Below are 25,911 nucleotides of genomic sequence, written 5' to 3' on the forward strand. Positions count from 1 at the left end.
ATATCAATTTTCCCAGCAATAGCACATAAAGGTTTCTCTTCACACAAAGTTTTCCAAAAATATCAGATATTAAAATCCCAAAGTTATACAGACATGAGTAATCAGCAGCAATACTGGAGACCTTTGTACATGAAATGTGTGATCTTTCAAATTTTCTCATTTCAAAGAATATGAATGAATACATGCATCAAAGACGATGATCTCACCATCAAACTTCCTAACTGCAGTTGGTGAAGGATATGAGCTTAAGAAACAAAAGGTTTTGAAAATTACATTCCCAATGCCTACGACCAATAGTAGTCTCCTTTTCTGTCTAGGCAGTAACTACATTTAAGGTTAATATAAAGAGAATATATTAGACCTTATGTCTTGATATTGCTTATTTTATTCAATTTTTAAAACCCCCATTGGAAAATGTTTCCCTGAATCAGGTGTTAAACCATGGTCCTTTCACTTGCCTTATGAACAATCCAAACCACAAACTTAAGTTCCATGGCTCAACTTTGGATTCAAGAGAAACTTTTACCCTGGTAATCAGATTTACATAATATGTAAACATAAAATGTACAAAAGCAAATTTATACAGAACAATGATGACATTTGAAAATAAATAAATACAAGGTTTTGATAATAAATTAATAAACAGCATTTCAATGCATATCACACTTGGTAAACATGACTAATACATAAAATCATATTATGAAGTATAACTTATAGCATAGCATTTAACTTACACTAAATCTTCCACAAAAGCTGCATTTCTTCCGCACTCCACAGCTAAACAAAGTATTGGTACTTTAGTTTACTGTTTCAACTTTTGTGAATTAAGGACAATTTATGTGACCTGCGATTATGATTCTTTTTCTTTAAATTAGTAAGCATATCTCCCAATGCCAATATCTTAAAAGATATGCAACATTATTTAAATTCTAGACACTAAAAAGATGACAGAATGAATTAAGAGTAATATAGCAGCACGAAATGATTGATGAGTACAGAAACTCCTGTCAATGAAGATGACTAATTCCAGAAGCATTTCCCTTATGGGTTCTTTACAAGACTCCAGAAAGATACACATATAGCCTTCTATGATTTAATATATTAAATCCACAGATGAATGTAACAAAAGTAAATGAAACCATATAATCTGTGATGCCCTCACTTTTCAATGAACACCCTATTCCATGACAACACTTACAGAGTGTCATGGATTACATACAATGAATGCAATAAATCACATTGATAAAAAATCAGATACAGTAGCATGCAATGAACAATCTAAATTCCACATCTGCCTGACTTGATAATGTATGGTGAAATATGATAGTTTCCATCCTAATATGCAGATTGCAGTGCATTAAAATCAAATATATTTTACAGCTCTCAAAATATTTCAATATGCATTCTCCCTTACATGTGCTTTTAAATTCTTCAAAATTATTTTGGTTTCAATGGTCAACCATAATTCAGATAAAGAATCCTATTTCAAATAATATACCTCATTCCATTTAATTTCAACTTCTATTAAAGATTCTTTGCATTGGAAATTGATAAAAAACATGGAGCAAAACAGGATAAAATAATGATGATGATGATAAACTAAATTACCAAACATTATGGGCTTCTTAATAAAGTTCTTTGATGTGTTTCATTTTGATTATTGAAATCTAAGATGGTATTGTCATGCTCACCAGTAACCTTACTCAAAGTATGTCTATTTGTGAGCTGAGACAGCCAGCATGTGAGTGGGCTACTACCCATAGGTTTGGCTTAAGTCCTGCAAGTACAAGGATTTTTTGTTGATTAAATTAGTTACATGAATGAAACAGGACCCGAAAGCCTTAATTTTTGCAATTCCAGAGGATATAATTATAATTTAATTCTCAACAAATAAGCCTCCAATTATTTGTTTAAATAATAGGAAGCCTTCAGAGGAATAACAAAGCTTCACTATGTCAATAACATGAAATATTAATCACAGGTTGGGTAGCTTACAAATAGCAACATTTCTGCTTAACTATTTACATTGAAAATGCAAATTCAGCTTTGTCTAAGGGAAAAATAAAATGTCTATGTACAAAAGAAAATCCACTTTGAATAAATAAACACAGTGAAGCTCAACGGCATAATCTGCCTGGACTAGGAATGGAAAATAAAAATATAGATTTTTCACATTAACTGCTTTGGGTAAAATGTCTCAAATTAGCCAGCCATCTTTTGGCAAAACCTGTAGACATTTTATTGGTAATCTAGCGTTTTAATACAAAGGGTATTGATGTAAACAAATGATGTGGTGGTGAGTATGTACAAATTAAGGGAACACCAACACTAGATAGAAAACGATTGATCATCCCTCCCTAAACCAGAAGTCTGTTGTGTGTTTGTCTCCAAAGAAGATCTCCTTAAAGAACTGAGGCCACTACCACTTGCTCCAGTGCTAGACCACCCATGATAAGGACTGTGGCCTGGCCCTGAGCTAATACTTGCTCCTCCTGTCACATAACCATGGTGCCCTCCACTGTTATGTATATGAACATGGACTTCTTTGTGAGGAGTGGCTGGTGCGCTAGACTCTATAATCTCTGGTGCATGGTAGGCAGGGAAACTATGGTGGTGTCCATGGAATCCAAGACCATGCAGTTTTGCCTGTACGGAGTTGAAAATATTCTCATTAGAACCTTTACGAAAACAACCTGAAAGTACATCTACAAAGACAAAAGCATTATTTCAAGTGCCTTTATCATAGTTAGTTTGATCAGGATTAGGACGAACAAGATAAAAATTAAGGAAAACTTGAGCATTTTGAAAAGATGCAATAACTGATAAAAAAAACAAATTATATATAATTTGGGGGTTAAAATTTCTGGATAAAAATTCTCTATGTTAGTTGCAGTGCAGTTTTTTGTTGTGTACTAAAGCATATGTAATCATTCAAAGCGTTCTCACCAGATTATAGTTTTCAAATATTATAAAAAAGTCACATAATTATTAAATCAATCTGGCATATTATTATTAATAACAGACGTAAATACATTCTATAATTTGATTCATTGGTGTGGACTTTCTTATTAGATAAAGAAAGCGTATTATTCTTATTTCAAAATTTGACTTCATTAAAGAAAAAACCTTCCAAAATACATTAAATACATGATACCAAGAGTAAGAATAGTATTATTTTCTTATACCAACCCCAATGGCCTTGATAGTGTTGAATCCAGTAAGGAAAAGGAGGACCATTCCCACAGCCAGTGTTTTTAGAGATATCAAAACCAGAGCTCCAAGTAAAGTCGTCATAACTCCCATTTTATACATAACTGACAGAAGAGCAAACTGCAATTTTCTCCTGAAGAAAGTTCTAGGTACCGCTGATCCTTTAATAAAAATATTTAGAAGATATAATACCCAGGTATATTTTGTATTAAATATCCTCTACTATTAAAGCTGCGAATAAAGTGAAAAAATCAAAGAAAATTATAAAATAGCATAACCACGTCTACACTTGGTTTCCAAATTTCGTAAATTCCCAAAAATGATTGTGATCATTTAAGGCTAATAATGACAACATTTTCAAAAGTCAATGATATTAGGACTTAAAGGTTTACCCACACGCTCTATAGTTTAATGATTCTGGTGTCCATGGAAAGGGAACACAAATATCAAAGCATATGAATCTCCAAAAATAATGTGTTTATTACGGAGACTTCAACGCTTGTCTCTCGGGAAAATAAATATAAGAACCATTCAACTCCAAACCTTGTTTTGAAGTCAACAAAGGGTGTAGGGAGACTCTTTGACCATATACATGTTGATATTTTTCCAAGACACAAGAAATAAAGTACTGCCCATCAATATTCTTTAACGTACGCCACTGTAAATACGTTGTAAAACGAACATTTATCGGTTTAATTTTAGTCAAATCAAGATGCATAGTAACTAAAACAGATTCGAGAGAGTCGTTAATAAACAAATACTCATTGAATAGCCAATTATAACTTGAATTATCTTGAAAAAAAAACAAAGAAAGACACCGAGGGAAAAAATCTTTATCCTCTTTTCGCATGAAGTATCTTAAAATAAGTTATTTTTATGTTTGATCATGTGATACCTTCTGGAGGAGAACAATTGCTCACTAACCATCCTTGGTGACCAAACCGTCGTCTCCAAGTTCAAGGCTAATATCCATTTTTCCTCCATAAACGGGATTCTTCATCAATCGGAGACTGACACCGGGACGAACTGACCATCGTAGAGAGTGGCTATTGAAAATTCCCATCGTAGCCTCGAGAAGCATCTTGTTACTCTCTTTACCTGAGATAATATATTTTTTTAACTGCTTACGGAGAGCAAGATTCTTTAGGTCATCACGGCCGTCCAAATCTGCAGAATGTATCTTCTCAATAACGACATTACTTGATAACCAGTAATTTTCACTGTCGAGAATATCACTGACATTATTCAACAATTCGAGTTTGACACAGTGCACGAATCCAGAACAGCTCTCCAGAGCAGAAGAACTGTATGAATTGGTTTCGGTCACTTGAACATCCCTCTGGACGTGGTGGGGACTCATGAACAGTTTCACACCATCCAAGTGACGTTGGCTGAGAGAGCACACACCTAACACCCAAGTTGTCCACACCAACACGTAAGTTAAGGATTTCATATTCCCACGGGCACACAACATAAAACAACCAGCACAACCTACGACTTCGTCTGCATCAAACTGTCACTCCTGGGCGCCAATGATCTGATTTATATATGCACCAAAAGTTCGTGTGCCAGCACTAGATCCACCTATCGGAGAACTAAAAACGAGGTTCTCCGGTGAGAATGAGTGTCGCTACCTCAAGGCCGAAGCTGAAACTAAATTGTTAGTGGCGGGAATTTAAATGAAATTTGAGTTGAATACCGTAAAACTAGAACTGACGTTTCTATTCGGGTTCCAAAAGATAATACAGAGTGAGCAATCGATTTTAGATAATTTATTGTGTATTTATTTTAGTCGGAGATATATAACAATTGAAAAAAATATTTGCACATCATGGCACTGTAAATTAGCAAATCACCTTTTTGACAACCTTCCAGATCGAAGGCTGAGATTATTAAAATAGTAACGAAAGTTTTAGGAAACAGTGATACCCCAAGTATGCCTGTAGACTAGACTTTCGTTATTGATGAGCATCTTAGCGAGACCCATTTTTAGATCCTTTTCAATTAGTTGATGCAGATAATTTCACATATAGGAATAAAATAAGCCACGGACAAATGAATAATAATTATTTTACGATGTAATGAGTTCCGTTGTGAAACAATACTGAAATATAGATAACGTGGAAGAGAAATATACAATGAAACATTTAACTTAGATGTTTGAACGGTCGTATCCTAAACTTGAAGAGAAAAAAAAAACAATCAGTGTCAATTTAAGTCTGGCTTGATAGTTAAGGGTAGAGCTCTCCTATGCTGTTAGCCCCACGGAGTGTGAAATTCACACATCAGGGTATAGGGACCAACTCCTGTCCCTGTGCCGCCTATGGGTATCTAGGAAGATCTGATACACGAAAAATCACACATGATGTGTGAATTTGAGACTGTCCAGAGGCGTCCCCGGGAATTGAACACGGGGCACTCAGTCAATTGTCCAATGATCTATCCCTGGACTACTTTCCTTTGAGAAAAATCGCTTTGGATTTTAATGCAGTGGAATTACTCTCGATGAATATTTTGTAAACAATGAGATGGATTAGTTAAAATACCAATTCATGTATATTTTCTTGGATTTACACATCTTTATGCGTAACCAGTGGTTTTTAATGACCAAAAACAACAAGATTCTTCTTTATTAATTACAGCGAACGAAATCTTTGACCTGGAACTCTTGAACGATTAAGTTCGAACTAAAACCCATAAAACTGCAATCGGGGGTAGTTTCACATTGAGATTCTGACCACAAATCAATGGAAACAATGCCCTAGAATGTACGAGCGTGGGAATAATAACTTTCTCGTTGTATCTACTTTTAGACAGTGAGAAGAAAAGGAGTGCATTGACAAAAAATAAGGAACAACGTGTATTATGGAATTATGTTCAACCTACAAAAGTAGCTCATGGAAGCATAACGGCATTTAAATGATCTCTTTAGGCGGTAGAAAATAAGAAACTAGAACTTCGCAGAACTTCTGCATAATTACACGTCTTTGAAACTCAGCTCTCCGTTATCCAAGCCACACGGCAACAAAAAGCATTGATATTTTTTTCGTTCCAAATTAAGAATTATTTTCATAACAAGTTGCTAAAGCATTCTATTCTATAAAGAAATTTATATAAGCTTTGATAACGATTGTTAATTCCTTTTAATGTTCACATGGATGAGAAGAGCGTTACAATTTAAGCAGAGCATATCATACGCCCTATCCATATATACTGAGTATAACTATAAACACAGTAATCAACCTGAAGGTCGATTTGATAGGTGATGGTAGATGGCTTCACCCAGTACTTTGCCCGACGGCGTGTGAAATTCATACATCAGGATAGGGGCGGCAGTTTCTTTCCCTACGCCGGTTATGGTTTCCCAGAAAGATGTAAAACCCGAAAAATCAAACAGCTTGGGTGGAGCTTAGGGTGTTCAGAGAGGGTTACCCTGGAATCGAACCCGGACTCCCCGGTCAATAGTCCAAAGCTCTACCCCTGGACTACCGCGACCCATCTGAGTATAGTAATAATAAAAATGAAAACGTTAAAATTAGGGTAGGTGGCAATAAATTATTGAAGTTGTTGACATTTTTTGAAAAAAGATAGTTTTTTCCAAAATCTCCCTCTAAATATGTCTACAATCACACAGTGTTTTTCAAGTCACAGCTTGGATGCATGGCAGGGATTGACTCGACACCAGATATGCGCGATTTATTTTATACACGTATATTAGTAAATCTTTCGGAACTAATTGCGAATGAATACATGATCAAATGAAAAATAATGGTAATTGTAACCTTAATTTGAGGACTACGAAACACAAAAATATGACATCATATCTTAAGAAACTGAGGAGATAATTTTCGATTTCTTAAGCCGAGCAGATACACGTTGTTTCCAAACACCAAAATACTTGTCTCGCTGAAACTATGATTGACTGAGGTGAAGTCAGCCAGTACCTTTGAAATTGCTTAAACAAAATTCTATCCACGATTTTTTTTACGGAAACAAAATTGTTAAGTACTTTCAAAAGTACTTTCTTTTCGCTAGCTTGAAAAATGTTAATATGTGGATGTTTAGTGATAATAACTTAGACTAAATCAATAAAAAGTTATTAACTGATTATCACACCCTGAAATTCTTGTATTCATTAAATTTTAATGTGGAGATGCATGTGTATCTTGGAGATTATGTGTATATTAAAGACATATTAGAATAATTTACAGTGAATTAGGTATTAATATTAATACAAAGATTATAAAATTTAATTAAAAACGTGCAAGAACGTTAGAAATAGTTATTAAGGAGAGAATTAAATAGAATTAATAAAAATATTTCCTTCAAATGTTCGAAACACTATTCTCTAATTCTTTTTCCTCCTTAATAATATGCACTTTTCACAGCTTTAAGCCAGATAGTTTCGGTTTTTCCAAGATTACGAACCGACATTGATAAGTAACCATCAAACTGCCATTTAACTATCAGGATACCCTTTATTGTGAAACAACCGCAATACTTACATAAAGGCCTTCTGTTTTTAATATTAATAGACAGCGTGTTTTAAACCACATAAATGACTTTGAGGAAACGCCTTTTGCCTAATGGATCGCATCTTGCTGGACTCTCGCACTAACTTCCTATATACCATTTAACATCCCATGTGCCCTAACCGTGCCCGTGAACTCATCCGTCCCTCAATGGCTATAAAGAACGAATCTGGGGAGTGAGGGGCCTTGAAATGTATCAGCCCGCCCCCCGGATGGGCGATGCGAGGCGAGTGCCTCTCCCACAACCTGCGACGCGCGTTTTCGTTGGGAACATTCGAGTGGAGAGGGGGAGGGAGTTGTGGTTTGGAGATGAGCGGGGCGTCGTGTGGAGGAGAGGGCCGTGGTGGTCCTCGCCCTTTCCTTCTCTAGCTTGCTAAGCAAACAGCGCGAGGGCTGCCTCCTACCTCCAAGCACCAGCCTCGTGGGAGGACTCAGCACGCGGTGGTCGTGCCGCCAGCTCGGGTCCGGCCGAAGATACTCTGCTCGGGAGAAAGTTAGGGGGAGTGAGTGGGGGATGGGGTAGTGTGCGGTGGAGGGGCAGGTGCGAGGAGAGAAGGGGAGGGGGCGCTAAGGAGTCGAAGAACGCATCGCGGCGGAGTGAGGCAATAGGTCAGGAGGGGAGTCCACGGGGGTGGAATGGAGGGGTCCGAGGGAAGGGTGTGTGTTTGGTGTGAGCCATGGGCTGTTCGGGGGGGAAGCGGGAGGCAGCATCAGGGTGAGCGGTATGCTTTGCTGGAAGAGGGTTAAGAATCTGCCGGATAGAAGGAGTGAAGGGGAGGCCGTGGGGAGGGTTGAGAACAATATGGAAGGGTGAGTACTTCGCAGAAAGTGAGGGGAAACATTGTGATAATTAAATCAACTTTGGATCGTTGCTTGGAAACAAGAGTTTATGAGGCATCCCTTCTGCTGGGAAACAATTCTACCCAGAGACGGGGTATATTCACATGGATAATCGTAATTTTAGTCTTTCGTCTCAAAGTGTGGATCGAATAACAGTATTTCATTATAATTGCAAAAAGATAGAATCACTGACTATTTCGCGACGAAATGAGAAGTAAGAGCTTATGTAAGCCCCATTATGGGCTGCTTACTCGTGAAGGAATGTATTGTTGTTATCCATTATCCATTATACTTCTATATGCTTTTAAACTTAAGATGTAACAATTCCGAAAGAAACTTAAATGTTTTCAAAGATATCATTTATGAGTTTAATCATTAATCCGAGAACCTCTTAAAACGAATTTTCAACTACGGATTGAGAATTTTACATAAAAAAGGAATATGAAGGTCTTTTTTTAACCAGAGATTACATGTGTCATTCCCGCCCAGGTGAGTTTTCTTCCATCTAGGACTAGGGCGTTGATTCCATGAGGTAACTTCATATCGATAATCCAGTGTTAAAATAGAATTTGGCTGAAGTTAGATTATTTGTAAATGAATAAAGTTAAATTAAACAGCAATGAGGGTATAGGGTGAGTAAAGAAAAATAATTCTGGTCGGTCACAGTAGACCCTGGGTTAGGAAACTTGTCTATTATAGGTGTATGCAATAATTACGGAGACGCACACAAATCATCAAGTTCGATCGGAAAATGTCAATGGAGTAGTGTGCGTAATGCGATTAATGAATCTTCTCAATTTGAACGTGCTAGTCAGCCTGCGTTATCTGAGCCCGATCGATGGTAGGGACTGAGTTAAACTGAATCTGACGCAACAGATTGACAACGGAATTTCTCCGGTCGAAATCGAGGCTGTCCTCTCTTTTCACAAAGAGCTACAGAGATGGGGCACGTCGCTTCTATGAGTCACACCGTTACTTTCGTTATATCATAAAGAAAATAACGGAGCTCAAAATTTCGATAGTCATCGTCTTTCTCTCTCTCTCTCCCTCGGGCTGACATAAGATAGGTAGAGGAATACAAAAATGTCCATGCGATGAGCTCACTTTCAAGTGATTTATGAAAAACAAGATAAATAAAATGGACAGAGTAAATAAATAATTGACTGGAATGGAGAACATCAGACAGAGGGCAGGGAAGGGAAAAAGAGAGAGGGAGAGAGAGAGAGTGGAGAGAGTACGGCAGGGTTATATGTAGAGAGGGGATGGGAGGCTTAATGAAGAGGGATAAGAAGAGGCCGAGGCCTCTATCTCCTCGTTCATTTCGCTTCCGTGCTTTCACAATATATTTTCTCTCCACTCAATTTGCGGGTTCGAAGATGAAGGCTTTTCCTTTTGAAGAGATCTTTTGACATAGCTGCATGCAGATCAGTTAAAGAGTTGAAGGAGATATTTTTTCCGCAAATTGTTTGCTTGACACTGGAAAAATGGCTAAAGAGTTAAGGGGGTCCCACAAAATTACTTTGAAAAGCCAAAAGTGTTTGGAAATATTCACCACTCCGGGAAATAGTCTAAATGAGCAGCTAGTTCTTAGAAAAAAATGACGAAATAAACGGGGAATAATATTGAACATTTAATATCCAATATTTTATGTATCCTTTAAACAGTTTCGTTCAAAGAGACTCAATCGGAATACCATTTCTCACAAGAATCAGGTTTACTCACATCCTAGCATGTATGATTTGTCCAAATAAGAATTAGTCATTTTTTTGTAATCAAACACCATTTATTTGACGGTTTTCTCTTCGAATGATGGAATAGAAAACTCTCACAGTAGTTACTAATCTCTCTTAAGATTCCAGAAATGTATTACAAGTGTTAAATTTATATGAATTTTTTCTCAGAGTAATACTTATAGATCCACTGTTTAAGACATAAAACACGATTTAAAAAAATGAAAAATTATTTTTGATAAATAATCTTCAATCTAAAACATTTCGGTATATTCATCGACAATTTGGGGAACTTTTTTCAATTGATTATTTGACATTTTAATCTTGAAACGCGATACTATTTTAGCATCATTATACAAATAACAAAATCGATGCGCACCAAAATGCATCTGCATTAAGTTCTAGGAATCTCTGGCGAAACCTTACAATGGTAAAGGATTGAGCGTGCGCATAAAGTTTCAAGGGTCTATTTTCCGACTTCAAGTAACTAGGGTTTTTACAGCTCGGCAATGCCTTTGAGAAATGAGGGGAAAATATGAATCTAAGTAATTACAATAATACTTCAACTATTGAATGCACTCCTATTCGTCCCTTCCCGGACTAGTCGCAATATGTTTTTTTAAAGTGTGAATTGGAATGATTGATGATTTTTTTTCTCAGCGCAGTCTTATGATGAGTCTGTTGCCCATTGCGTGGCACTCCCGTAGCGCCCACACGCAGAGATGGATTTCTGCGGTGCTAAGCCGTCCTCGGTAACGGGATACCTAGCGGCCGCCGCGTCCTTGAAACGGAACAAGTGCCAGGCGAGGCTTTATTGTGCGGCAACCGACTCATCTCGATGGCACTTACGGTTTTAACGGATGCCATCTCCGCGAATGAAAACCGTATCCATTTTTTCCTCTCTCACCTTTTTTCAGAAGAGGGATTCCCACTCTGAAATAACTTATATATATATATATATATATATATATATATATATATATATATATATATATATATATATACACACACACATGTATACGTGTATATCTGTGCCTGTTTCATTTTCGCACAACTGCGAAAATTTAATCACATTTTTCAAATCCATATCAACTTTATCCCCATGCGCTCTTAGCAATGGCAAATCCCCGCACCAAATCACTCGAGAGACCGCAAAAAAATCAATCTAACCTTTTGAAGTTTTTGCTGAGAATAAGTGGCTCCGTGTCAAGGACTCCTCAAGGTACGAGGTTTCTCTCCTCGTATTTTGAAGAAGCTAACTTACGGCGAAATCACGACTCAATCCTTCTTCTCAGACCCCTCCAATAAGGCATTTGGTAATCACGATTGTTTTAAAAAAGGGATAATCAATACAAAGTTCAGTCGGGAGAGGATGCAATGGGCATACGATTAAGACGAAGGCGTGTGGCGACGAGCTCGCGAGAGTCCGAGGAGAATGAGAGGGCCCCTCCTGGAGACCGGTTTCAGCTCTCGCCCCCTCCCAACAACCCCTCCTCCCCCCGAAAGGTCACCGATGCCGGGTGCCGAAGATGAGCTCGCAGTTAAGCGGCGGGGAGGCCAGGAGGAGGGGGGGAAAAAGAATGTCGGACGCGGGAAAGGGGCGAAAGCGGGTTGGAATGTTTTCGCATAAAGCACGCAATCGGCGCCATCGCTCACCCTCCTCCCACTTCATGTCCCTCACACCCCCACGGGACCCCCGTCATTCCCCGCTTTCGCTGCCCGATCGCGCGCTTCCTGGCCATCCCCCCCCTCTCGTTCCGACCGGGGGCCACCGTCCAGACTCTCCGCGCTTCCTCCCTTTCGGGTCAGGAATCGGAGGGGTATTTCCCCGCCAAAGAATCCCCTAAACATCCTTCACCTCCCCACTCAGTCCATACTCCTCCCACCGAATTCACTGACTCGGAGGCCTTTCTCTCCTCCCACCTCCGACCAACATCTCTCCTCCCCCACACAAAATTCTCTCACTCTCCTCCATTACCAGATTCAACTTTGACCTCTCCCTCATATCCCTCCCTCCCTCTCCGCCGCCTAGTCTCATCCCCGCACTTCACAATTTATTCGAAAGTCACACAAACACTCAAGGACTACTAGTCTCGCCGAACGCTTTGCCGACTCAAAAGGATCTCCTACTCCTTTAGCCTACCTCAAATTCCTTTCCTCATCTTCCCTCGGTTCCTCTCTCCTTCTCTCAGCCACTCCGCCATCGGTAACCCCTGCGACTCTCCCACCCCCATCCCGTTCTTCCCACGCTCTTCGCGCGTCTTCTCTGTTTGCGCTCCTGGAGCCATTTGCTTGGACGTCGTCCACCTGAATGTAAGCGTCCTCTTCCCTACAGTTACAATTCTGCCTCGTCAATCAACGACAGAATGTAAATCTAAGGATGTGCAACTTCATAAAATATAGATGCATAGAGAATTAAACGAATCTGTAAGTGATAGTAAGTAAGTCATTTAGTTGGAGTGAATGAGTAATAATGCCATTTATTGCCCTAATACTCCGCATAACTCAACATATTTCAAATCTTCTAACAAGATGCTAATCACCTTATATGAATAATTAATTTCATTTCTTGTTCAAATCAAGATGTAGTAATTGTACAATTTCGTAAAGTGAGAATTGAATTCTACCGAACAGCAAGAAGAAAAGTAAACCAACAATCATTCTGGAAGAGGTGATTGAAAAAAAAGTCTATCTGCTATTGCAATTTAATCAAAATAATAAATGCATCACTGAATTTGGAGGATGGCACTGACAAATAAAAATGTCGGCTATTATAATAGTACTAAGATTCAATGCCGGATTATTAATGCTCACACTTTCCTGAAACCTTTCTCGTCCTCTCTTTCCCTTCACTATCAGTTTCCTATCACTCTTTCAGGAAAAGGGACGTTATTATTACTTCAAAAATAAAATGATCATTTTCTCATCTTCAGAATCTCTCATTTGCAATCACACAAACAGCAAGTTCATTCAGTTCGTCCATTGCTATGCCCTCACTGCCATTCAAAATAAACTGGCTGTTTGCCCTTGCATTGGCGCGGCAGCAATCGTTGTTTCACAGGTAACTCTCAACATTAGCTCACTAATTGCCAAGGAGTAATAGTTGCATTAAAAATAATCCTAATAATATACTGATCTCAAGATGTTTCATCGGTAAGTAGGCTGTCCTTGGTGGGGAGCAGCAGAAGCGATTCTTTAGAAATATTCTGCGAGTTCCTTAAGATTATGCAACTAACATCACGCGTCCCAAAACAGCCTTGGAGAAACACCGATTGAAAAACTATTGCCGTAACAGTCCGTTGTCGAGACTTTCTTCAGAATTTCTAAAAAAGGACGGAGGTAAGATTGAGCTTTGAACAAGACAAGTCTGATTTTCTCTGCCTTATTTCGTTGGCGACTGTACATTATGAAAAGTAAAAAGGTCAATCCAGCGCACAAGGAGGACCATCGAGGGTCCTGCGAAGTTACGAGAACAATCAAAAGAATGAATATAAAATAAATTTTGAAAGATGGTGGAGTGCTTTTGATTACTCAATTTCCGAAAATTTCTTAATACTTGATAAGTGAAGGCAAATATCTTGTCGAAATCTCTGCATTTTCTATCCAAAATACGTAAAATACTAATATTTCCTGGACAACGGCTAAAATTAAGCCATTATTATTTTTTTGATCAATCAAAAATAATATTAGTCACCGTCTTATTTATTTTATTTCTTATGATCGTTTATTTTTTTTCAATCCCATGAGAGAATCTATAGCATGATGAAATCGGATTCGTGATTCATTGCTGGGAAACAACCTTAGTTTACCATATTCAAAAATAATTATGGACGTAAGGGTATTGAAAAATCAACGAGAACGTCTTTAACATTTTTATTAACGAAATTGAATGGCATAATTTCTCGCATGGATATCCACGCTGACTCTAACACACTGAGGTGGGTAATGCAATTTTTCAAAACTTTGAAACATTTTCAAAGTTGTTACATCTGTATTATTAATCAATTTTACTCGTTCACAAGTGTCCATCCGAAACCAAATGTTTAAAAATACTCAATGCATTTTAAACGACGTTGGAAAGGGAACGACAATGTTAGTTTTCAGATAACTCTTTGTTTCTCGAAAGAAAAAAAATCCTTCGCTCGGCAAAAGTGGGAAAATTTTCCTCGTGGATGCGCATGGCTCACATTCTCGCCTCGTTCATTTCCACTGAAGTTTGGTCCATTTGGTTTTTCACTGCAAACAACGCCCTGTCGTGACGATGAGTGTGTATTTATCTCATTTCGATGAATCAGAAATTCACTTTAATATGTACAAAAGATGAAAGTCCATTTTGAAAACAAATAAACTCGGCCCTTGGTCGTACACTTAAACGATAACACCAGATCTCACGTATGCATTGTCTTTACTGCGCTCGAACTTTTTCCTTGGGTGGATCAGTGACATACGTAAGCTCGTTGAGGTAGTACCTGTAAGAGAAGTCAAAGAATCAGCGCATTATGACTGCTTTAAAAAAATATAGCCATTAAAATAAATCTTAGGAAAATTGCAAATAAATAAGAATACTAGTAAATTTGGCCAAATCACAACAATGACAAGCGATCAAAGCAAAAAAGTTCTTTTTATTTTAAATTATTTATTCCACAGTGGCTAATATGAATGATAATACAACTAATAATACACAACACAAAAAAATATGGCCACCGCGGACCATATTTTTGGTCTGCTCCTCTTCAAGGCCGCGGCAAACAAAAGGTCAGTTGCCACCCAAAAGGTGAACATTCTTTGGTAATGCGCTCAGCTCAAAGTTTCACTTCCGGTAGCCATTATAAATATTTTAATTGTTATAAAGTTGAAATGAAATCACCAAAGATCATTACAAGTAACGTAAACAGCATGTGAATTTTGTTTAGGATATGAAAAAGGAGAGCAAAAATAATTAACTGCGTAAAAAGTAGGGAATCACAGACAAAAATGAGTATGGGGAATTTATAGGTGTCCATAAAATATGCCAAGGTCTTTATCAGTGTTCTTCTCAGTATTACTGATACTCCTACACTTTCCATCAACTCCAGGATTTTAAAACCATTTCGTACTGGAGTTTTTGCCAAAACGTTTTTATTATAAAAAGGAATAATTAGCCCAAGCTCTAAACTTCCATTGCTTGGGATAACATGAATGAATATATTCTCTTGTTTTATTTTTCGTATTATATCTACGGAGCATAAAAATACGTGTTTAATATTAAAACCAAAATGTGCGCCATTAATTTCGGAAACAGTTTTAAGTGATGCAATTTGTTGAAAATAAATGTAAGTTTCTTTTGTCAAAGAAAAGGGAGATGATAGGGCGAAATGAAATTTAAACTACAGGCTTGTTCTGAGGGCACTCAGTAAGACTTCATTAAAAATGCTTACCATGTAGGAGCTTCCACGCAGTCGAAGTTGTAGTTCCAGTCGCATATTCTGTACTGTTGGTTAAATGATGTATCATTAGCACAGATATATGGGATGCGGCGGCCGTCTTCGTCACACATGTGGAATATCTGGCATCCATGTTCTACGTCTGCGTAAAAACCTACAGCTTTATCATCGCAGTTGAAGGTGAAGGTTACGTTTGGGAATTCTTCCCATCTTTTTGCCTGGGGAAAGGTGCGGGAAATATATATTATGAACTCGTTCATACCTAAATACTTAATCCTAGGAATGTGGTTTACAATTTCACTCATAGGGAAAAGACAAAGAACATACGTCGTAATTATTAATAAGATGGAATTAGCCAGCCGTATAGCGTCATCCACGGGAAAAATTATATTTGTTATGCAAATTTAAATGTGTTTTGAAATAAATTGAAAATTAAATTAATCGAAAATTAAAAAATCATGATAAAATTGAAATAGGCTAAGGACACAATTTAATTTACTTCCTTTTACTTTACTTTAATTTACTCTGAGTTGAAACTCTTGTTGGGGCTAATTTCATACTATTTACAGAATAGGTTTTTATTACTTACTCTGTGAAGAACTGCAGGCTTGGAATACACATACGCCAGAACTGAAAATAACAACACAATTTTTCATTGGAAAAAGTTTCAAATTTTATAAATCGGTAATTCGTTACAAAAAGTACATGAAACTACGACTTTTAGCAGTACATTTCAAAATATTTCAAAGAGATTTAAAGAAATTTATGTTATACTGGAAAAAAGATGGCCCGATTAAATAGTGACAAAATGTTTTGTTTACATACCTGCTATGAGAGATATCAATACCACTCGTCTTATCATTCTTGAGCTTTGTTTTTTATTTCCTAAAAATGGCAAATCAAGAAAAAAGATTAATAGAATTTCATAATTAATTATATTTTACACAATTATGCATTGACCTAAAGTTTAAAAGATTCCGAGCTAACGACTGAATAAATAAATATGTGTAGGTATTGAAACTAGTCATTCCTCATGCTTAAGCTTTATTTTAGAATTTTATCCCTATAGGTAATTTGTTTTTACGATTTCCGGAAGAATTTCACTTTTGAAGGTTGTAAATGGGTCACGATTTTTTCCCTCGAAAATATTCTTTTATTTCCATTTCAACATGCGATTACCCTCATCGTGACCGACGAGACACCGACATGCTATTAACGAATATTTTTGGAACCATAACCCATCTTAGGGATCATGGGAGGAGGGACACGCCGTTCACAAGCCAAAGCTGCGGAAATACCGATCTTCAGGTTCACCCACGAGCTGCGCCATTAATGGCCGTGGGTACAAGATCGCCGGTCTATCGTACGGGGATTGCTCCTCAGAACCCTCCCTTCCCTCTGACGCCGGAATCGACCCCATGAACCGTTAAAAAAAGTCTCCTTTCGCGGGGGCACGATGCCCCCCTCCCTCATGTCCCTCCCCATTATCCCCTCCGATGCCTCCCCCCTATGGGGCGGCTCGCGCCTCCCTCCGACAAATCCATCCAGTCCGACGACCAGCACCGATCTCAACCCCTCCTCCCTCTTGCCCCGCCGACCTCCCCCCATCGCTGACCCCCACCCCCAGCCTCCCCCCTCACCTCAACCCTACTCCGTTTCCCTCCTTTTTTAATCCATCAACTGCTCCGAGGGACAGGGACCGAGGTTTGTCTCTCGATCCTGTTTGTTGGATGGAGAGAAAGCACTTTCTCTTTCGATGGTGGAATAATCCAACACGAATCTTCCCCTCACCCCTTTCTTCTCATGGACTCGCGGTCTCTAGCACGAGTGCCATCTTCCCTACGCATCTCTCCCTCCCTTCCCCCGTCTCTCCCTCCCACACCCACCCTCGAACACCACCCGTCTCCTCACTCTCCCAAATGCACTCTCCCTCTCTCACTCTCAATCTCTCTCTCTCTCCATCCATCCCTACCACCAGTAAAGGCTAGTTTCATTCTAGCGCTGAACGGTGGTAATGCACGTAATGGGTAACGCGACTTTTACTTCACGGAAGGAGACTGCTTCAGACCGGTTACTCTCGTGACTCCTCTTTCACCGGAGGATGCCTCTTCTGGAAATTTTTCCTCTTTCTTCCTCGCACCTCTTTTATATTCAGTCTCCGTGGGGCCTCGTTGGTTATCTCGTGTTTGAATGAAAATTGCCACGAGGCTTATCGCACGTTTCCCATGGTTCTCGGTGCGTTGAGGAATGATTGACGGTCTTTCGACGTCATCTCGTTGCGCCAGTGTCCGCGTGGAAACTTCGACTTGTCTCCCGGGTAAGAGAACCAGGCTGCGGCGGTCCGGCGTTTACTTTCCGATGGGGAGGCATCTCGTGGGAAGGAATTTCGGCGAATTGAGCAATCCCTTAAACCTTCAATAGCTCTTCAAATATTCTATGATTGGGAAGACTAGTATTTAATTTCGTCGACCAGCCGAAGAAAAGTTTTTTTTCTTCACTTTGAGAGATCTAAGTTGAGAAACATCCGTGAATGGTCGATAATGGGAAAATAAGATTTTGATGAGAATTAAATGAAAGCGACTTCTTCGTGGAGGAATAAGTAATTAGATTATGAATTGTCATTTTATAGCTTGAGGTCAGAAATGGTTCAAGACCGGTAAAATTTGAATTTTCTTTAAAGAGATGTTTTCAATAATTGTATAATGTTATAGACTGGTAATTTAAACATTTGCTTGTTAATATTAAACCCACTTCATTGAGGGTTATCGTAATATATGAAAAATATTTACTTAGTGGATTGAGCCTTACTCTGACGGTCATGTCACTGAGTGCTGCTTATATTAATTTTTATTTAATCCTCTGTAGTAACAAAATTTTGAAACATAAGAATAAATGTTCTGACTAAAAATAAAATAATTCTATCATGCAAATGATATTTCAGCTTCTAAGCTACAGTACTAACTAATTTTTGGATATTTAAATCATGCTAACAATTACTATACCTGGAAAAATGACTTTAAAGAATTAAATTATTGTCTACTGAAAATTTGGAGGATAAATAGCATCCATCTTTTTAAAAAAAGTAAAAAATTTTAATTTATATATTAAATGGAAATTAACTTATTAGCTTTAAACTCATTAAAGTGACGCAACACCAACCTCCAACATCACCGATGTCTCTCTCCCATCTTCCCATCCCCTTATCCTTTCTCTCCTCCAAAACTTTCACCTATCCCTCTGTTGCGTGGGGGTTGTATTATAAAAAAATAATGCTGTAACTTCAAGCATCCATAAAACTTAACCAATACGTATTTTTTACGAGGCGGAGAAAGCGAGAGTTTTGATTCTTGAGTCGTCAAGGTGATGAATATGCTCTTCCAATGAATTCCTGAAAGATTACGGCCGGCCGCTGCTCACCGGAGGCTATAGAAACCCCCTCTGCAGCGTATGATAATTGTCACTTCGTCCACGCAACTCCCGAAGGCCTACCTCCCATCCTCGGGACGACGCTCGGCCAGCCTCCCTCACCCCACGTGCGCGCCCCGCGGCACACGGTTTTGTAACGCTCCCAGTCACATGCGTAATACGGCGAGGGCTGAGTGCACTCGCGCACATACGCGCGCACGCCCACTTGCTCCGACGGTGCGCAACTGGTATTCGACATTCATATGGGTTAAACGTGAATCGTACTTGAATAATTAGCATGTACTGTTCTTTCAAACCTTCAGACAAACAGTAAATTAAGCTGATGAAAAGGGAGAGGCAGTTTACTTTAGTGATCCGAGACTTTAGTAACTAGAATTCAAGTAATATTTCTCGATGTAAAACCCCATTGGAAAATGCACATTTAATTAGTTGTATTTTTGATATTGACTGATTTTATTTAAAATCTGACATGGGTGCATAAATTTCACGTCAATCGACACTATAAATAATCATTTGACAGAGGGTATACATATATATAATACGTGTATCCTCGAATCTAATGATTTTGAAAGGCTACTTACATTAATATACATACGCGATAAAATTATTTTTTATCTTATGCGTGAAGTAGATATTTTCTAAATATTTAGAAAATGAAATTGGTGTATAAATATGCATTGATGAAGATACAGTTTATGCCAATAATCAAAGTAGATTTAGTTCAGATTCATATCAGAATAGGTAAGAATAAACAATTTCTAGTTAATATTATCATAATGATAATAATCGCACTGAATTAGAATGAATCAATAAACAACGGTCCAATTAATAGTGTAATGAAGGTCATCTTGACTGGGGATGGATAATAAGTTCACCGACAAAATGTGGCAAAAAACTATTTACCATACAAAAAATATCACAATGGCTTCAACAAAATGTTTTAATCTGATTTATGTTTCCGTCATACATTTTTTTAGGAGGCGTAAGTTTAAAACGTTTTGGAATATGTAATACTATAATTAGCATTTTTAAAAAGAATATTAACGAAATATCTCGCCCCAAAATCTTTTGTCCTTTCAACTAAACTGGTAGCTCATTAAGAACCTTTCATTTTTGAAATGCATGATAGATTTTAACGTAACTGAAATTTTCAAGTTAAGTCACATAATTTTTAAATGCTCTCGACACTAGAAATTGATCATTCAAATTTAGATAAACATAAAACGTGCAAATTCGGGTAATGTACCAGTCATGCACTTAATGCAATATCATCACTAGGATGAGAGCTCGCCAAAGAATCATTTTGACTTTAATTCCATGACAATTCAAATGGTTGAACATCGATCACTACATAATAACGGACATTTTAAAAAATCCTGTCCTTCGAATTAATCCCAGAAGTTAAAAAATTTTTATGATGAAAAAAATCATCTCAAGTATCGCCTGTAATCCACATTTCGTGCACGATGCGATCGGCCCGAGGGGCACTGGAGCCCTTCTTCACTCGAAGGACGAACCTTGAGAAAAGCAGCCTCCAACGAGGATCTCCGGCGGTCCTTATCCGTGCGCTGTTATCCCCCGACCGCACCAACTGAGTGAACTGCAAGCAACACCGACCGCTCTTCCTCTCTGTCTCTCTAGCTTCCCTCCGCTCAAAAACTCTCCCTAACCGTCGCCGTGAAGATGCCGCGTGAGGCGTCGCCATCTCCCCTTATATACCCAGCACGCAAACTTGAGGTCCTGACTCCCCCCGTCCCAATCACCAGCCCCCCGCCGCCCATCACCCCCCTTTCGTCCCATCCCCCCACTGGCCTCTACCACCCACAACACCCCTCACCCCGCACTCTCACCCCTCTCCTCCGCACGCCTCTTCTTCCTCCCCCCCTCATCGTACATCCTGAGTACACCCGCAGCACCCTTCCCCCCCCCTCCCCACTCCCGCGAGTCTCACACCCCCGAACACGAGCAGCCTCTCTCACGTCTTCTCCCACCCTTCTCCGCTTCCCTCGTCACCGCAGCATCCCACACCGGGGAAGATTCACTCTCGCCTTCTTCCCTCCCCCCCCGCTCATCCCCAATCCTTCCACACGTCTCCCCCTCCTCATCCTCCCCCTCTCTCGTCCCTCCCTCCAATCTCCCCGTGCTACTCGCACGCTGTCTTCCATCCTTCCACCTCCGCAGAGATCTCTTCCTCCCCTCGTCCAACCATAATACACATGCACACGCATACACACACACAGACACACTCTCGTACTTGGAAGAACACTCTCTCTTTCTCTCTGTCTCTCTCTCTCTCTTGCTTCCTCACCGCCTCATCTTCCCCGTCCTCTCCTTTCCCACAGTGTCACTCGAGCGAACCACTCACTTATGCTCGTACGGAGTCTTTCATTATGGTCACAATTTCGCCCATAAGTTTTGTCAAGAAGCTGTTTGTTTATGGATGACACGTTTAACTTTCTGTCTTCTCCCTTTCCAATCCATCCTGCTCTCATGACTCCATTCCTTTTGCTTGCGTCTTATACCCCATTGCCACGTACCTAGTCATTACTTCATTAGTCTCGCTCGGGTCGTCATAACCTTTCCTTCTGACGTCTGCTTACGTAGAAGATAATTTTTCTCAGAGTTCACTTGCCTCCGCTTCGCCAGATATTTGTGCTCCCTTTTAGTATAATTATACATTAGAAGGAAAACGAGTCAACTCAAATTTTCCTTTAGCTGAAACATTTATTTACTTTATTTATATTATGGGAAATGATTTATGTTTCTTCTATCTCTTCGAACTCATCCTTCCGCCACATTTTAAATTATTTATTGCCAATTTTGTAAATACTATACGCTCATTGTAATTCTAAGGTAATTTTTATATAAAATGACACAGCATTCCTTATATATGTTTTTAATAGTCAGTTTGCAATGTTTTCAATGTTTTTGGCAATGCAACCAATTTTTCGTTATTTCTCTGCCATATCCGTAAATTGAATTTATAATATTTTTAGTGATGCAAAAATATTCTCGGAGTTATTAATTTACTAATATCCTCATACTCGTATATTTTCATATACATGATCCCTAGATATTTTCTGTTTCTTATTTTTTTACAGTCGTAAAATACCCAGCGAGTATTACGGATGGCAGTATAAAAATTGCGAGACTCAAAAGGTCCTTTATCGCAAGTATTCTGCCTTCTTTGTACTACTTCACTTCAGCCTAAAAATTAATGTTTTTCCTGGCGTGTTTTGAGCTGTTCCCTCAACAATTTCGGTGCTAATAATAAATTACGTGCATAAATGAGAAAATTCTTCTATTGCCGGCTCACATCCATGACATTCTGCATGACGTCGTGCATTGCAGACATTTCTCACGATGCACTTGGTATTTAGGTGCTGTCTCCACCAAGAGATTCATTTGCAGTTAAGTGATTTCATTGGCTCCGCTATAAAAGGAAAGAGAGAGAGAGAGAAAGAATGAATACGAGGTATAGTTGTCAGCATTGTTGTTTTGGTCTCTGAATACTGCCGAGAATAATATCCCAAAGCTTACGCTCATTAAAGTCTCCTTCAAAGGGACGTGGAGCGTGCTGCCTTGAAGAAGTGCTTCATCGGCAAGCCCAGCTCATTAACTGTTAGAGCTCATAGCGGGTCAAAGTAACGCAGTATAAAGTCAGTGTTTACTTTAATACGACCTATCCTTGTGAAGAAAATTGAGATTCACCATTTTAACCCGATATGATTATCTTGTATCAGGGCTTATATTAGGGCAAGATTATCTCAGCACTCAGTGCTTATTTTTGCAGTAGCAAACAGTTTGAATAATTTTTCATTTCTGCAGCTTACCCATATCAGGCGAAAAAATATATGGCGTTAAATAACTTGGTTTTTCATTTATGTACTCTTATACACTTTCCTAGTATTGTGCCGTCCTATATTTGTGAGAATGTTTTTCGCAAGCAACTTCGACGCATAAAAATGGAACTACGTGATAAAGAAATGAAACAAAGAAGAAATACCGGCTCAGTCATTTCGTAATTAAGATGCTTAACATATTTTCCCGGGGCCGGGGTGGACCAGTGGTAGCGTGTTCGACTCTCATTCCGAGGGTCGTCGGTTCGAGACCATTGCACGGAGAAGATTTTTCTGGTTATTCTGCGGGAGAATATTTTTCAGCGCAGCACTTTTACACGCAGCACAAAATGACCCCACTACTGAGAGGCAGCAGCTCTCAGTAAAAGGCAATGATGGCGCAGATCAAGGAGATCGGCCCGGCATCAACTGCCACAGCTTCGGGCGAGAGTGAAGTTCACGGAATCGGCCGAAGTACTGCGATGCGGAAGGCAACGGGAAACCACCGCATTAAACTCCCGAGGAGATGCAGCCCTGCATCATGGAGGGCTGTAGTACACCAATTCTAGGATTGTAATACTAAAAAAAAACATATTTTCGTTCATCGATGCTTTATCCTGAGAGAGGTAACTACATTCCTCCATTCTTCTCAATTCCGTTGTCGCAATATTCTTTTCTCCACTATTTCACGTTGATTCCTTTGTCCCTTGATAATCCTTTTCTCTCACATATGAAATAATAGTATACCCGAAGTATTTTACCCAATGATTTTCTACAATGGGTTTCCTGTTCATTTAGCTGCTTTCAAATTCATTGTAATACGCCCAATTTGTTTCTACTTGTAAAAGAATTTTCACCTCTTCCACTATTGTGTGAACTTCCTCATTTCTCATTTTCTCCGCCCACTTGATTCGAATCGCCTTCAGCGTGGGGTTTTGAAAGTTCCCGGTCTCGAGAGGTCCACTTCCGAATTTTCGTCATTATCTAATGGATACCCACTTAAATGCCCACCTAAAAGCAGTCCTCCACAGTTGCCTTGCGAAAACCATCCTCGTTTTGTATTTGATCGGATTTCGTCGCTTGAGCGCGAGGGAGGAAGGGATCGAGGTGCAAAGGATGCACTCCCCGAGCGCTTATCACTTCGCAGCCCCGCAAGGAGGTGAAGGGGGGGGCCTTCGCCCCATCCCACCTCCTCACTCCCCTCACCACGCACCGACCCCTTCCAGTGGTACCCCAGCCTCCCCCAAACCCGAGGGAATTCCTTCTTTCTCTGCCAGCAGCGTCACCCACTCCCGCGCTCTTTTATTTCAAAGGTCCCACTTCACGCTCATCCTTGTCTCAAAACGCTTAATGACTCTCTTTTATTACGGTGAGGACTCCGGGGAAGGATATCTTTTTCATGTCATCTTTGTGGAATCATTACGATCGGAGACTGTTTACCTGTTTCTCCCGCGCACCCTCCACTCCCCAACCCCCACCCCCTTCTCTCTTTCCCCCTCCCTAAATAGCGACTGGTCGCGGAGACATGGAATGTGATTGGTCATCCACGGTGGAGACGGTCATTTTTTTCCAGCTGTTTCGGCAAGCGTTACGAAAAGGACATCAAAACGACGAGAAGGAGCCAAGGCCGTCATCGACGTCGAAACATGGTAAGTGTACACTTTTACTTAGCAGCAAAATCCAAATTAACAAAATAATCTTTGCAAAACGTATTGGTCTCCGAAGCCTTTTCGTTATAATTTATGCTTTGATTACCTCACAAAATTATTTGTTTGATTTGAAACCATTGTTTTTTGGATCATTCATATTAATTAATCAAAGCTTCAGACAATTAATCAAAAAATTTAATATTTTTGAGTGATTCCTAAATTGCTCCAATGCGTTTTCATTCACAACATTAAGGTTACTACACCGTTATTTCTAAAATTATAATTCAATACATCAAACCTAATGATCTTTGATAATATAGAGGCCATTATTAAAATTTTATGCTTTAGAGTTTTGCACACAAAGAGATACCCAAGGGATAGGGGAATACCGCATATTAGTTAACACCTGTAGTGAAAGGTAGGGTATACCATACGCCAGAATTGAAATGTTCCGATAGAAGTCATAAATACCACTAGATGAACTGGAAAAATTGATTTACTAATCGTTTTGATTACCGTAGGTGATATATAAAAATGCGATAACAGTTTTCTTTAGCGTGGATAACGAGAACCTTTTAAATTTAAAAAAGTGGAAGAATCTTTGAACAATGTCACAACAATCTTTGCAATTACTTAAGTGATGGGATGTTGTATTTCAAGCAATACACTCCTGCGTGAAAGATATACGATATTAATTCCGACAGACGATTTTTAAGGGACATATTTTAGAAAAAATTCACATCTTTAAAAAGAGTGAAATTTAAATATCCAACCAAAAATTCAGAGTGATTGGGGAATTTTCATAATTTATAGGTTCATATGATTATGTAATATTTGAAAATGTATGAATTAAATATTGGTGGCGAAGTCAGTGAAAAATCCTCAGACTTACGTATGCTACTACAAAAGATATGTCTATCCAATAAAGAAACCCAGCTATCTTATATTGTTGAAATCTCTTAAATAAATCTCATTTCATAAGAATAAAATCTCGCTGCAGAGCTCAAAACATCTTAAGAAGCAAATGAAATGAATGTGCATTTTATATGAAATAATGCTGAGTGGAGACAATCGGAATTTTGATTTCTTTTAGATTGTATCTATGCTTTGAAGTTAAATCTGGATTTCGAAATAAAATGACATCTTATTCAAAAGCAGAAATCCAAAACGGCATTCGTGCACCATCTTCTTACCTTTTATCACGGATAAAATATGAGATCATCTTTTTAGAAGCCACATCACATTCACACGCTCCAACGCAA

The 25,911-nt window shown here is 38.9% G+C and overlaps 2 protein-coding genes across 2 annotated transcripts; both read right to left on the bottom strand.

Annotated features, from left to right (window-relative positions):
- Positions 1-374: 374 nt before the first annotated feature.
- On the bottom strand, positions 375-4,767 carry LOC139686871 (uncharacterized). The gene is made up of 3 exons (XM_071583949.1): positions 4,135-4,767; positions 3,190-3,371; positions 375-2,646 (listed from the first exon to the last, which is right to left on the bottom strand). Exons 1-3 carry the CDS (start codon positions 4,682-4,684, stop codon positions 2,329-2,331), a joined length of 1,050 nt encoding a protein of 349 aa, XP_071440050.1. The 5' UTR covers positions 4,685-4,767; the 3' UTR covers positions 375-2,328.
- Positions 4,768-14,182: 9,415 nt separating this feature from the next.
- Positions 14,183-20,835, bottom strand: ckd (cracked). Its single transcript, XM_071583960.1, has 5 exons — positions 20,679-20,835; positions 16,561-16,620; positions 16,325-16,365; positions 15,730-15,953; positions 14,183-14,781 (listed from the first exon to the last, which is right to left on the bottom strand). Exons 2-5 carry the CDS (start codon positions 16,595-16,597, stop codon positions 14,718-14,720), a joined length of 366 nt encoding a protein of 121 aa, XP_071440061.1. The 5' UTR covers positions 16,598-16,620; positions 20,679-20,835; the 3' UTR covers positions 14,183-14,717.
- Between the last annotated feature and the right edge of the window lie 5,076 nt (positions 20,836-25,911).

This window comes from Hetaerina americana, unplaced genomic scaffold, assembly GCF_022747635.1.
Source record: "Hetaerina americana unplaced genomic scaffold, ioHetAmer1.1.p SCAF_1, whole genome shotgun sequence".
NCBI classification, from domain to species: Eukaryota; Metazoa; Arthropoda; class Insecta; order Odonata; family Calopterygidae; genus Hetaerina; species Hetaerina americana.

What these genes read in the sequence shown, in the direction of transcription:
- ckd (XM_071583960.1), bottom strand. Translation starts at nt 16,597, where the DNA reads ATGATAAGACGAGTGGTATTGATATCTCTCATAGCAG. An exon ending in ATTGATATCTCTCATAGCAG is followed by an intron (nt 16,366 to 16,560) that starts GTATGTAAACAA and finishes TGTTATTTTCAG; the next exon opens with TTCTGGCGTATGTGTATTCC. An exon ending in AGCCTGCAGTTCTTCACAGA is followed by an intron (nt 15,954 to 16,324) that starts GTAAGTAATAAA and finishes ACCTTTCCCCAG; the next exon opens with GCAAAAAGATGGGAAGAATT.
- LOC139686871 (XM_071583949.1), bottom strand. Translation starts at nt 4,684, where the DNA reads ATGTTGTGTGCCCGTGGGAATATGAAATCCTTAACTTACGTGTTGGTG. An exon ending in CGGTTTGGTCACCAAGGATG is followed by an intron (nt 3,372 to 4,134) that starts GTTAGTGAGCAA and finishes TTTTTATTAAAG; the next exon opens with GATCAGCGGTACCTAGAACT. An exon ending in ACACTATCAAGGCCATTGGG is followed by an intron (nt 2,647 to 3,189) that starts GTTGGTATAAGA and finishes AACTCCGTACAG; the next exon opens with GCAAAACTGCATGGTCTTGG.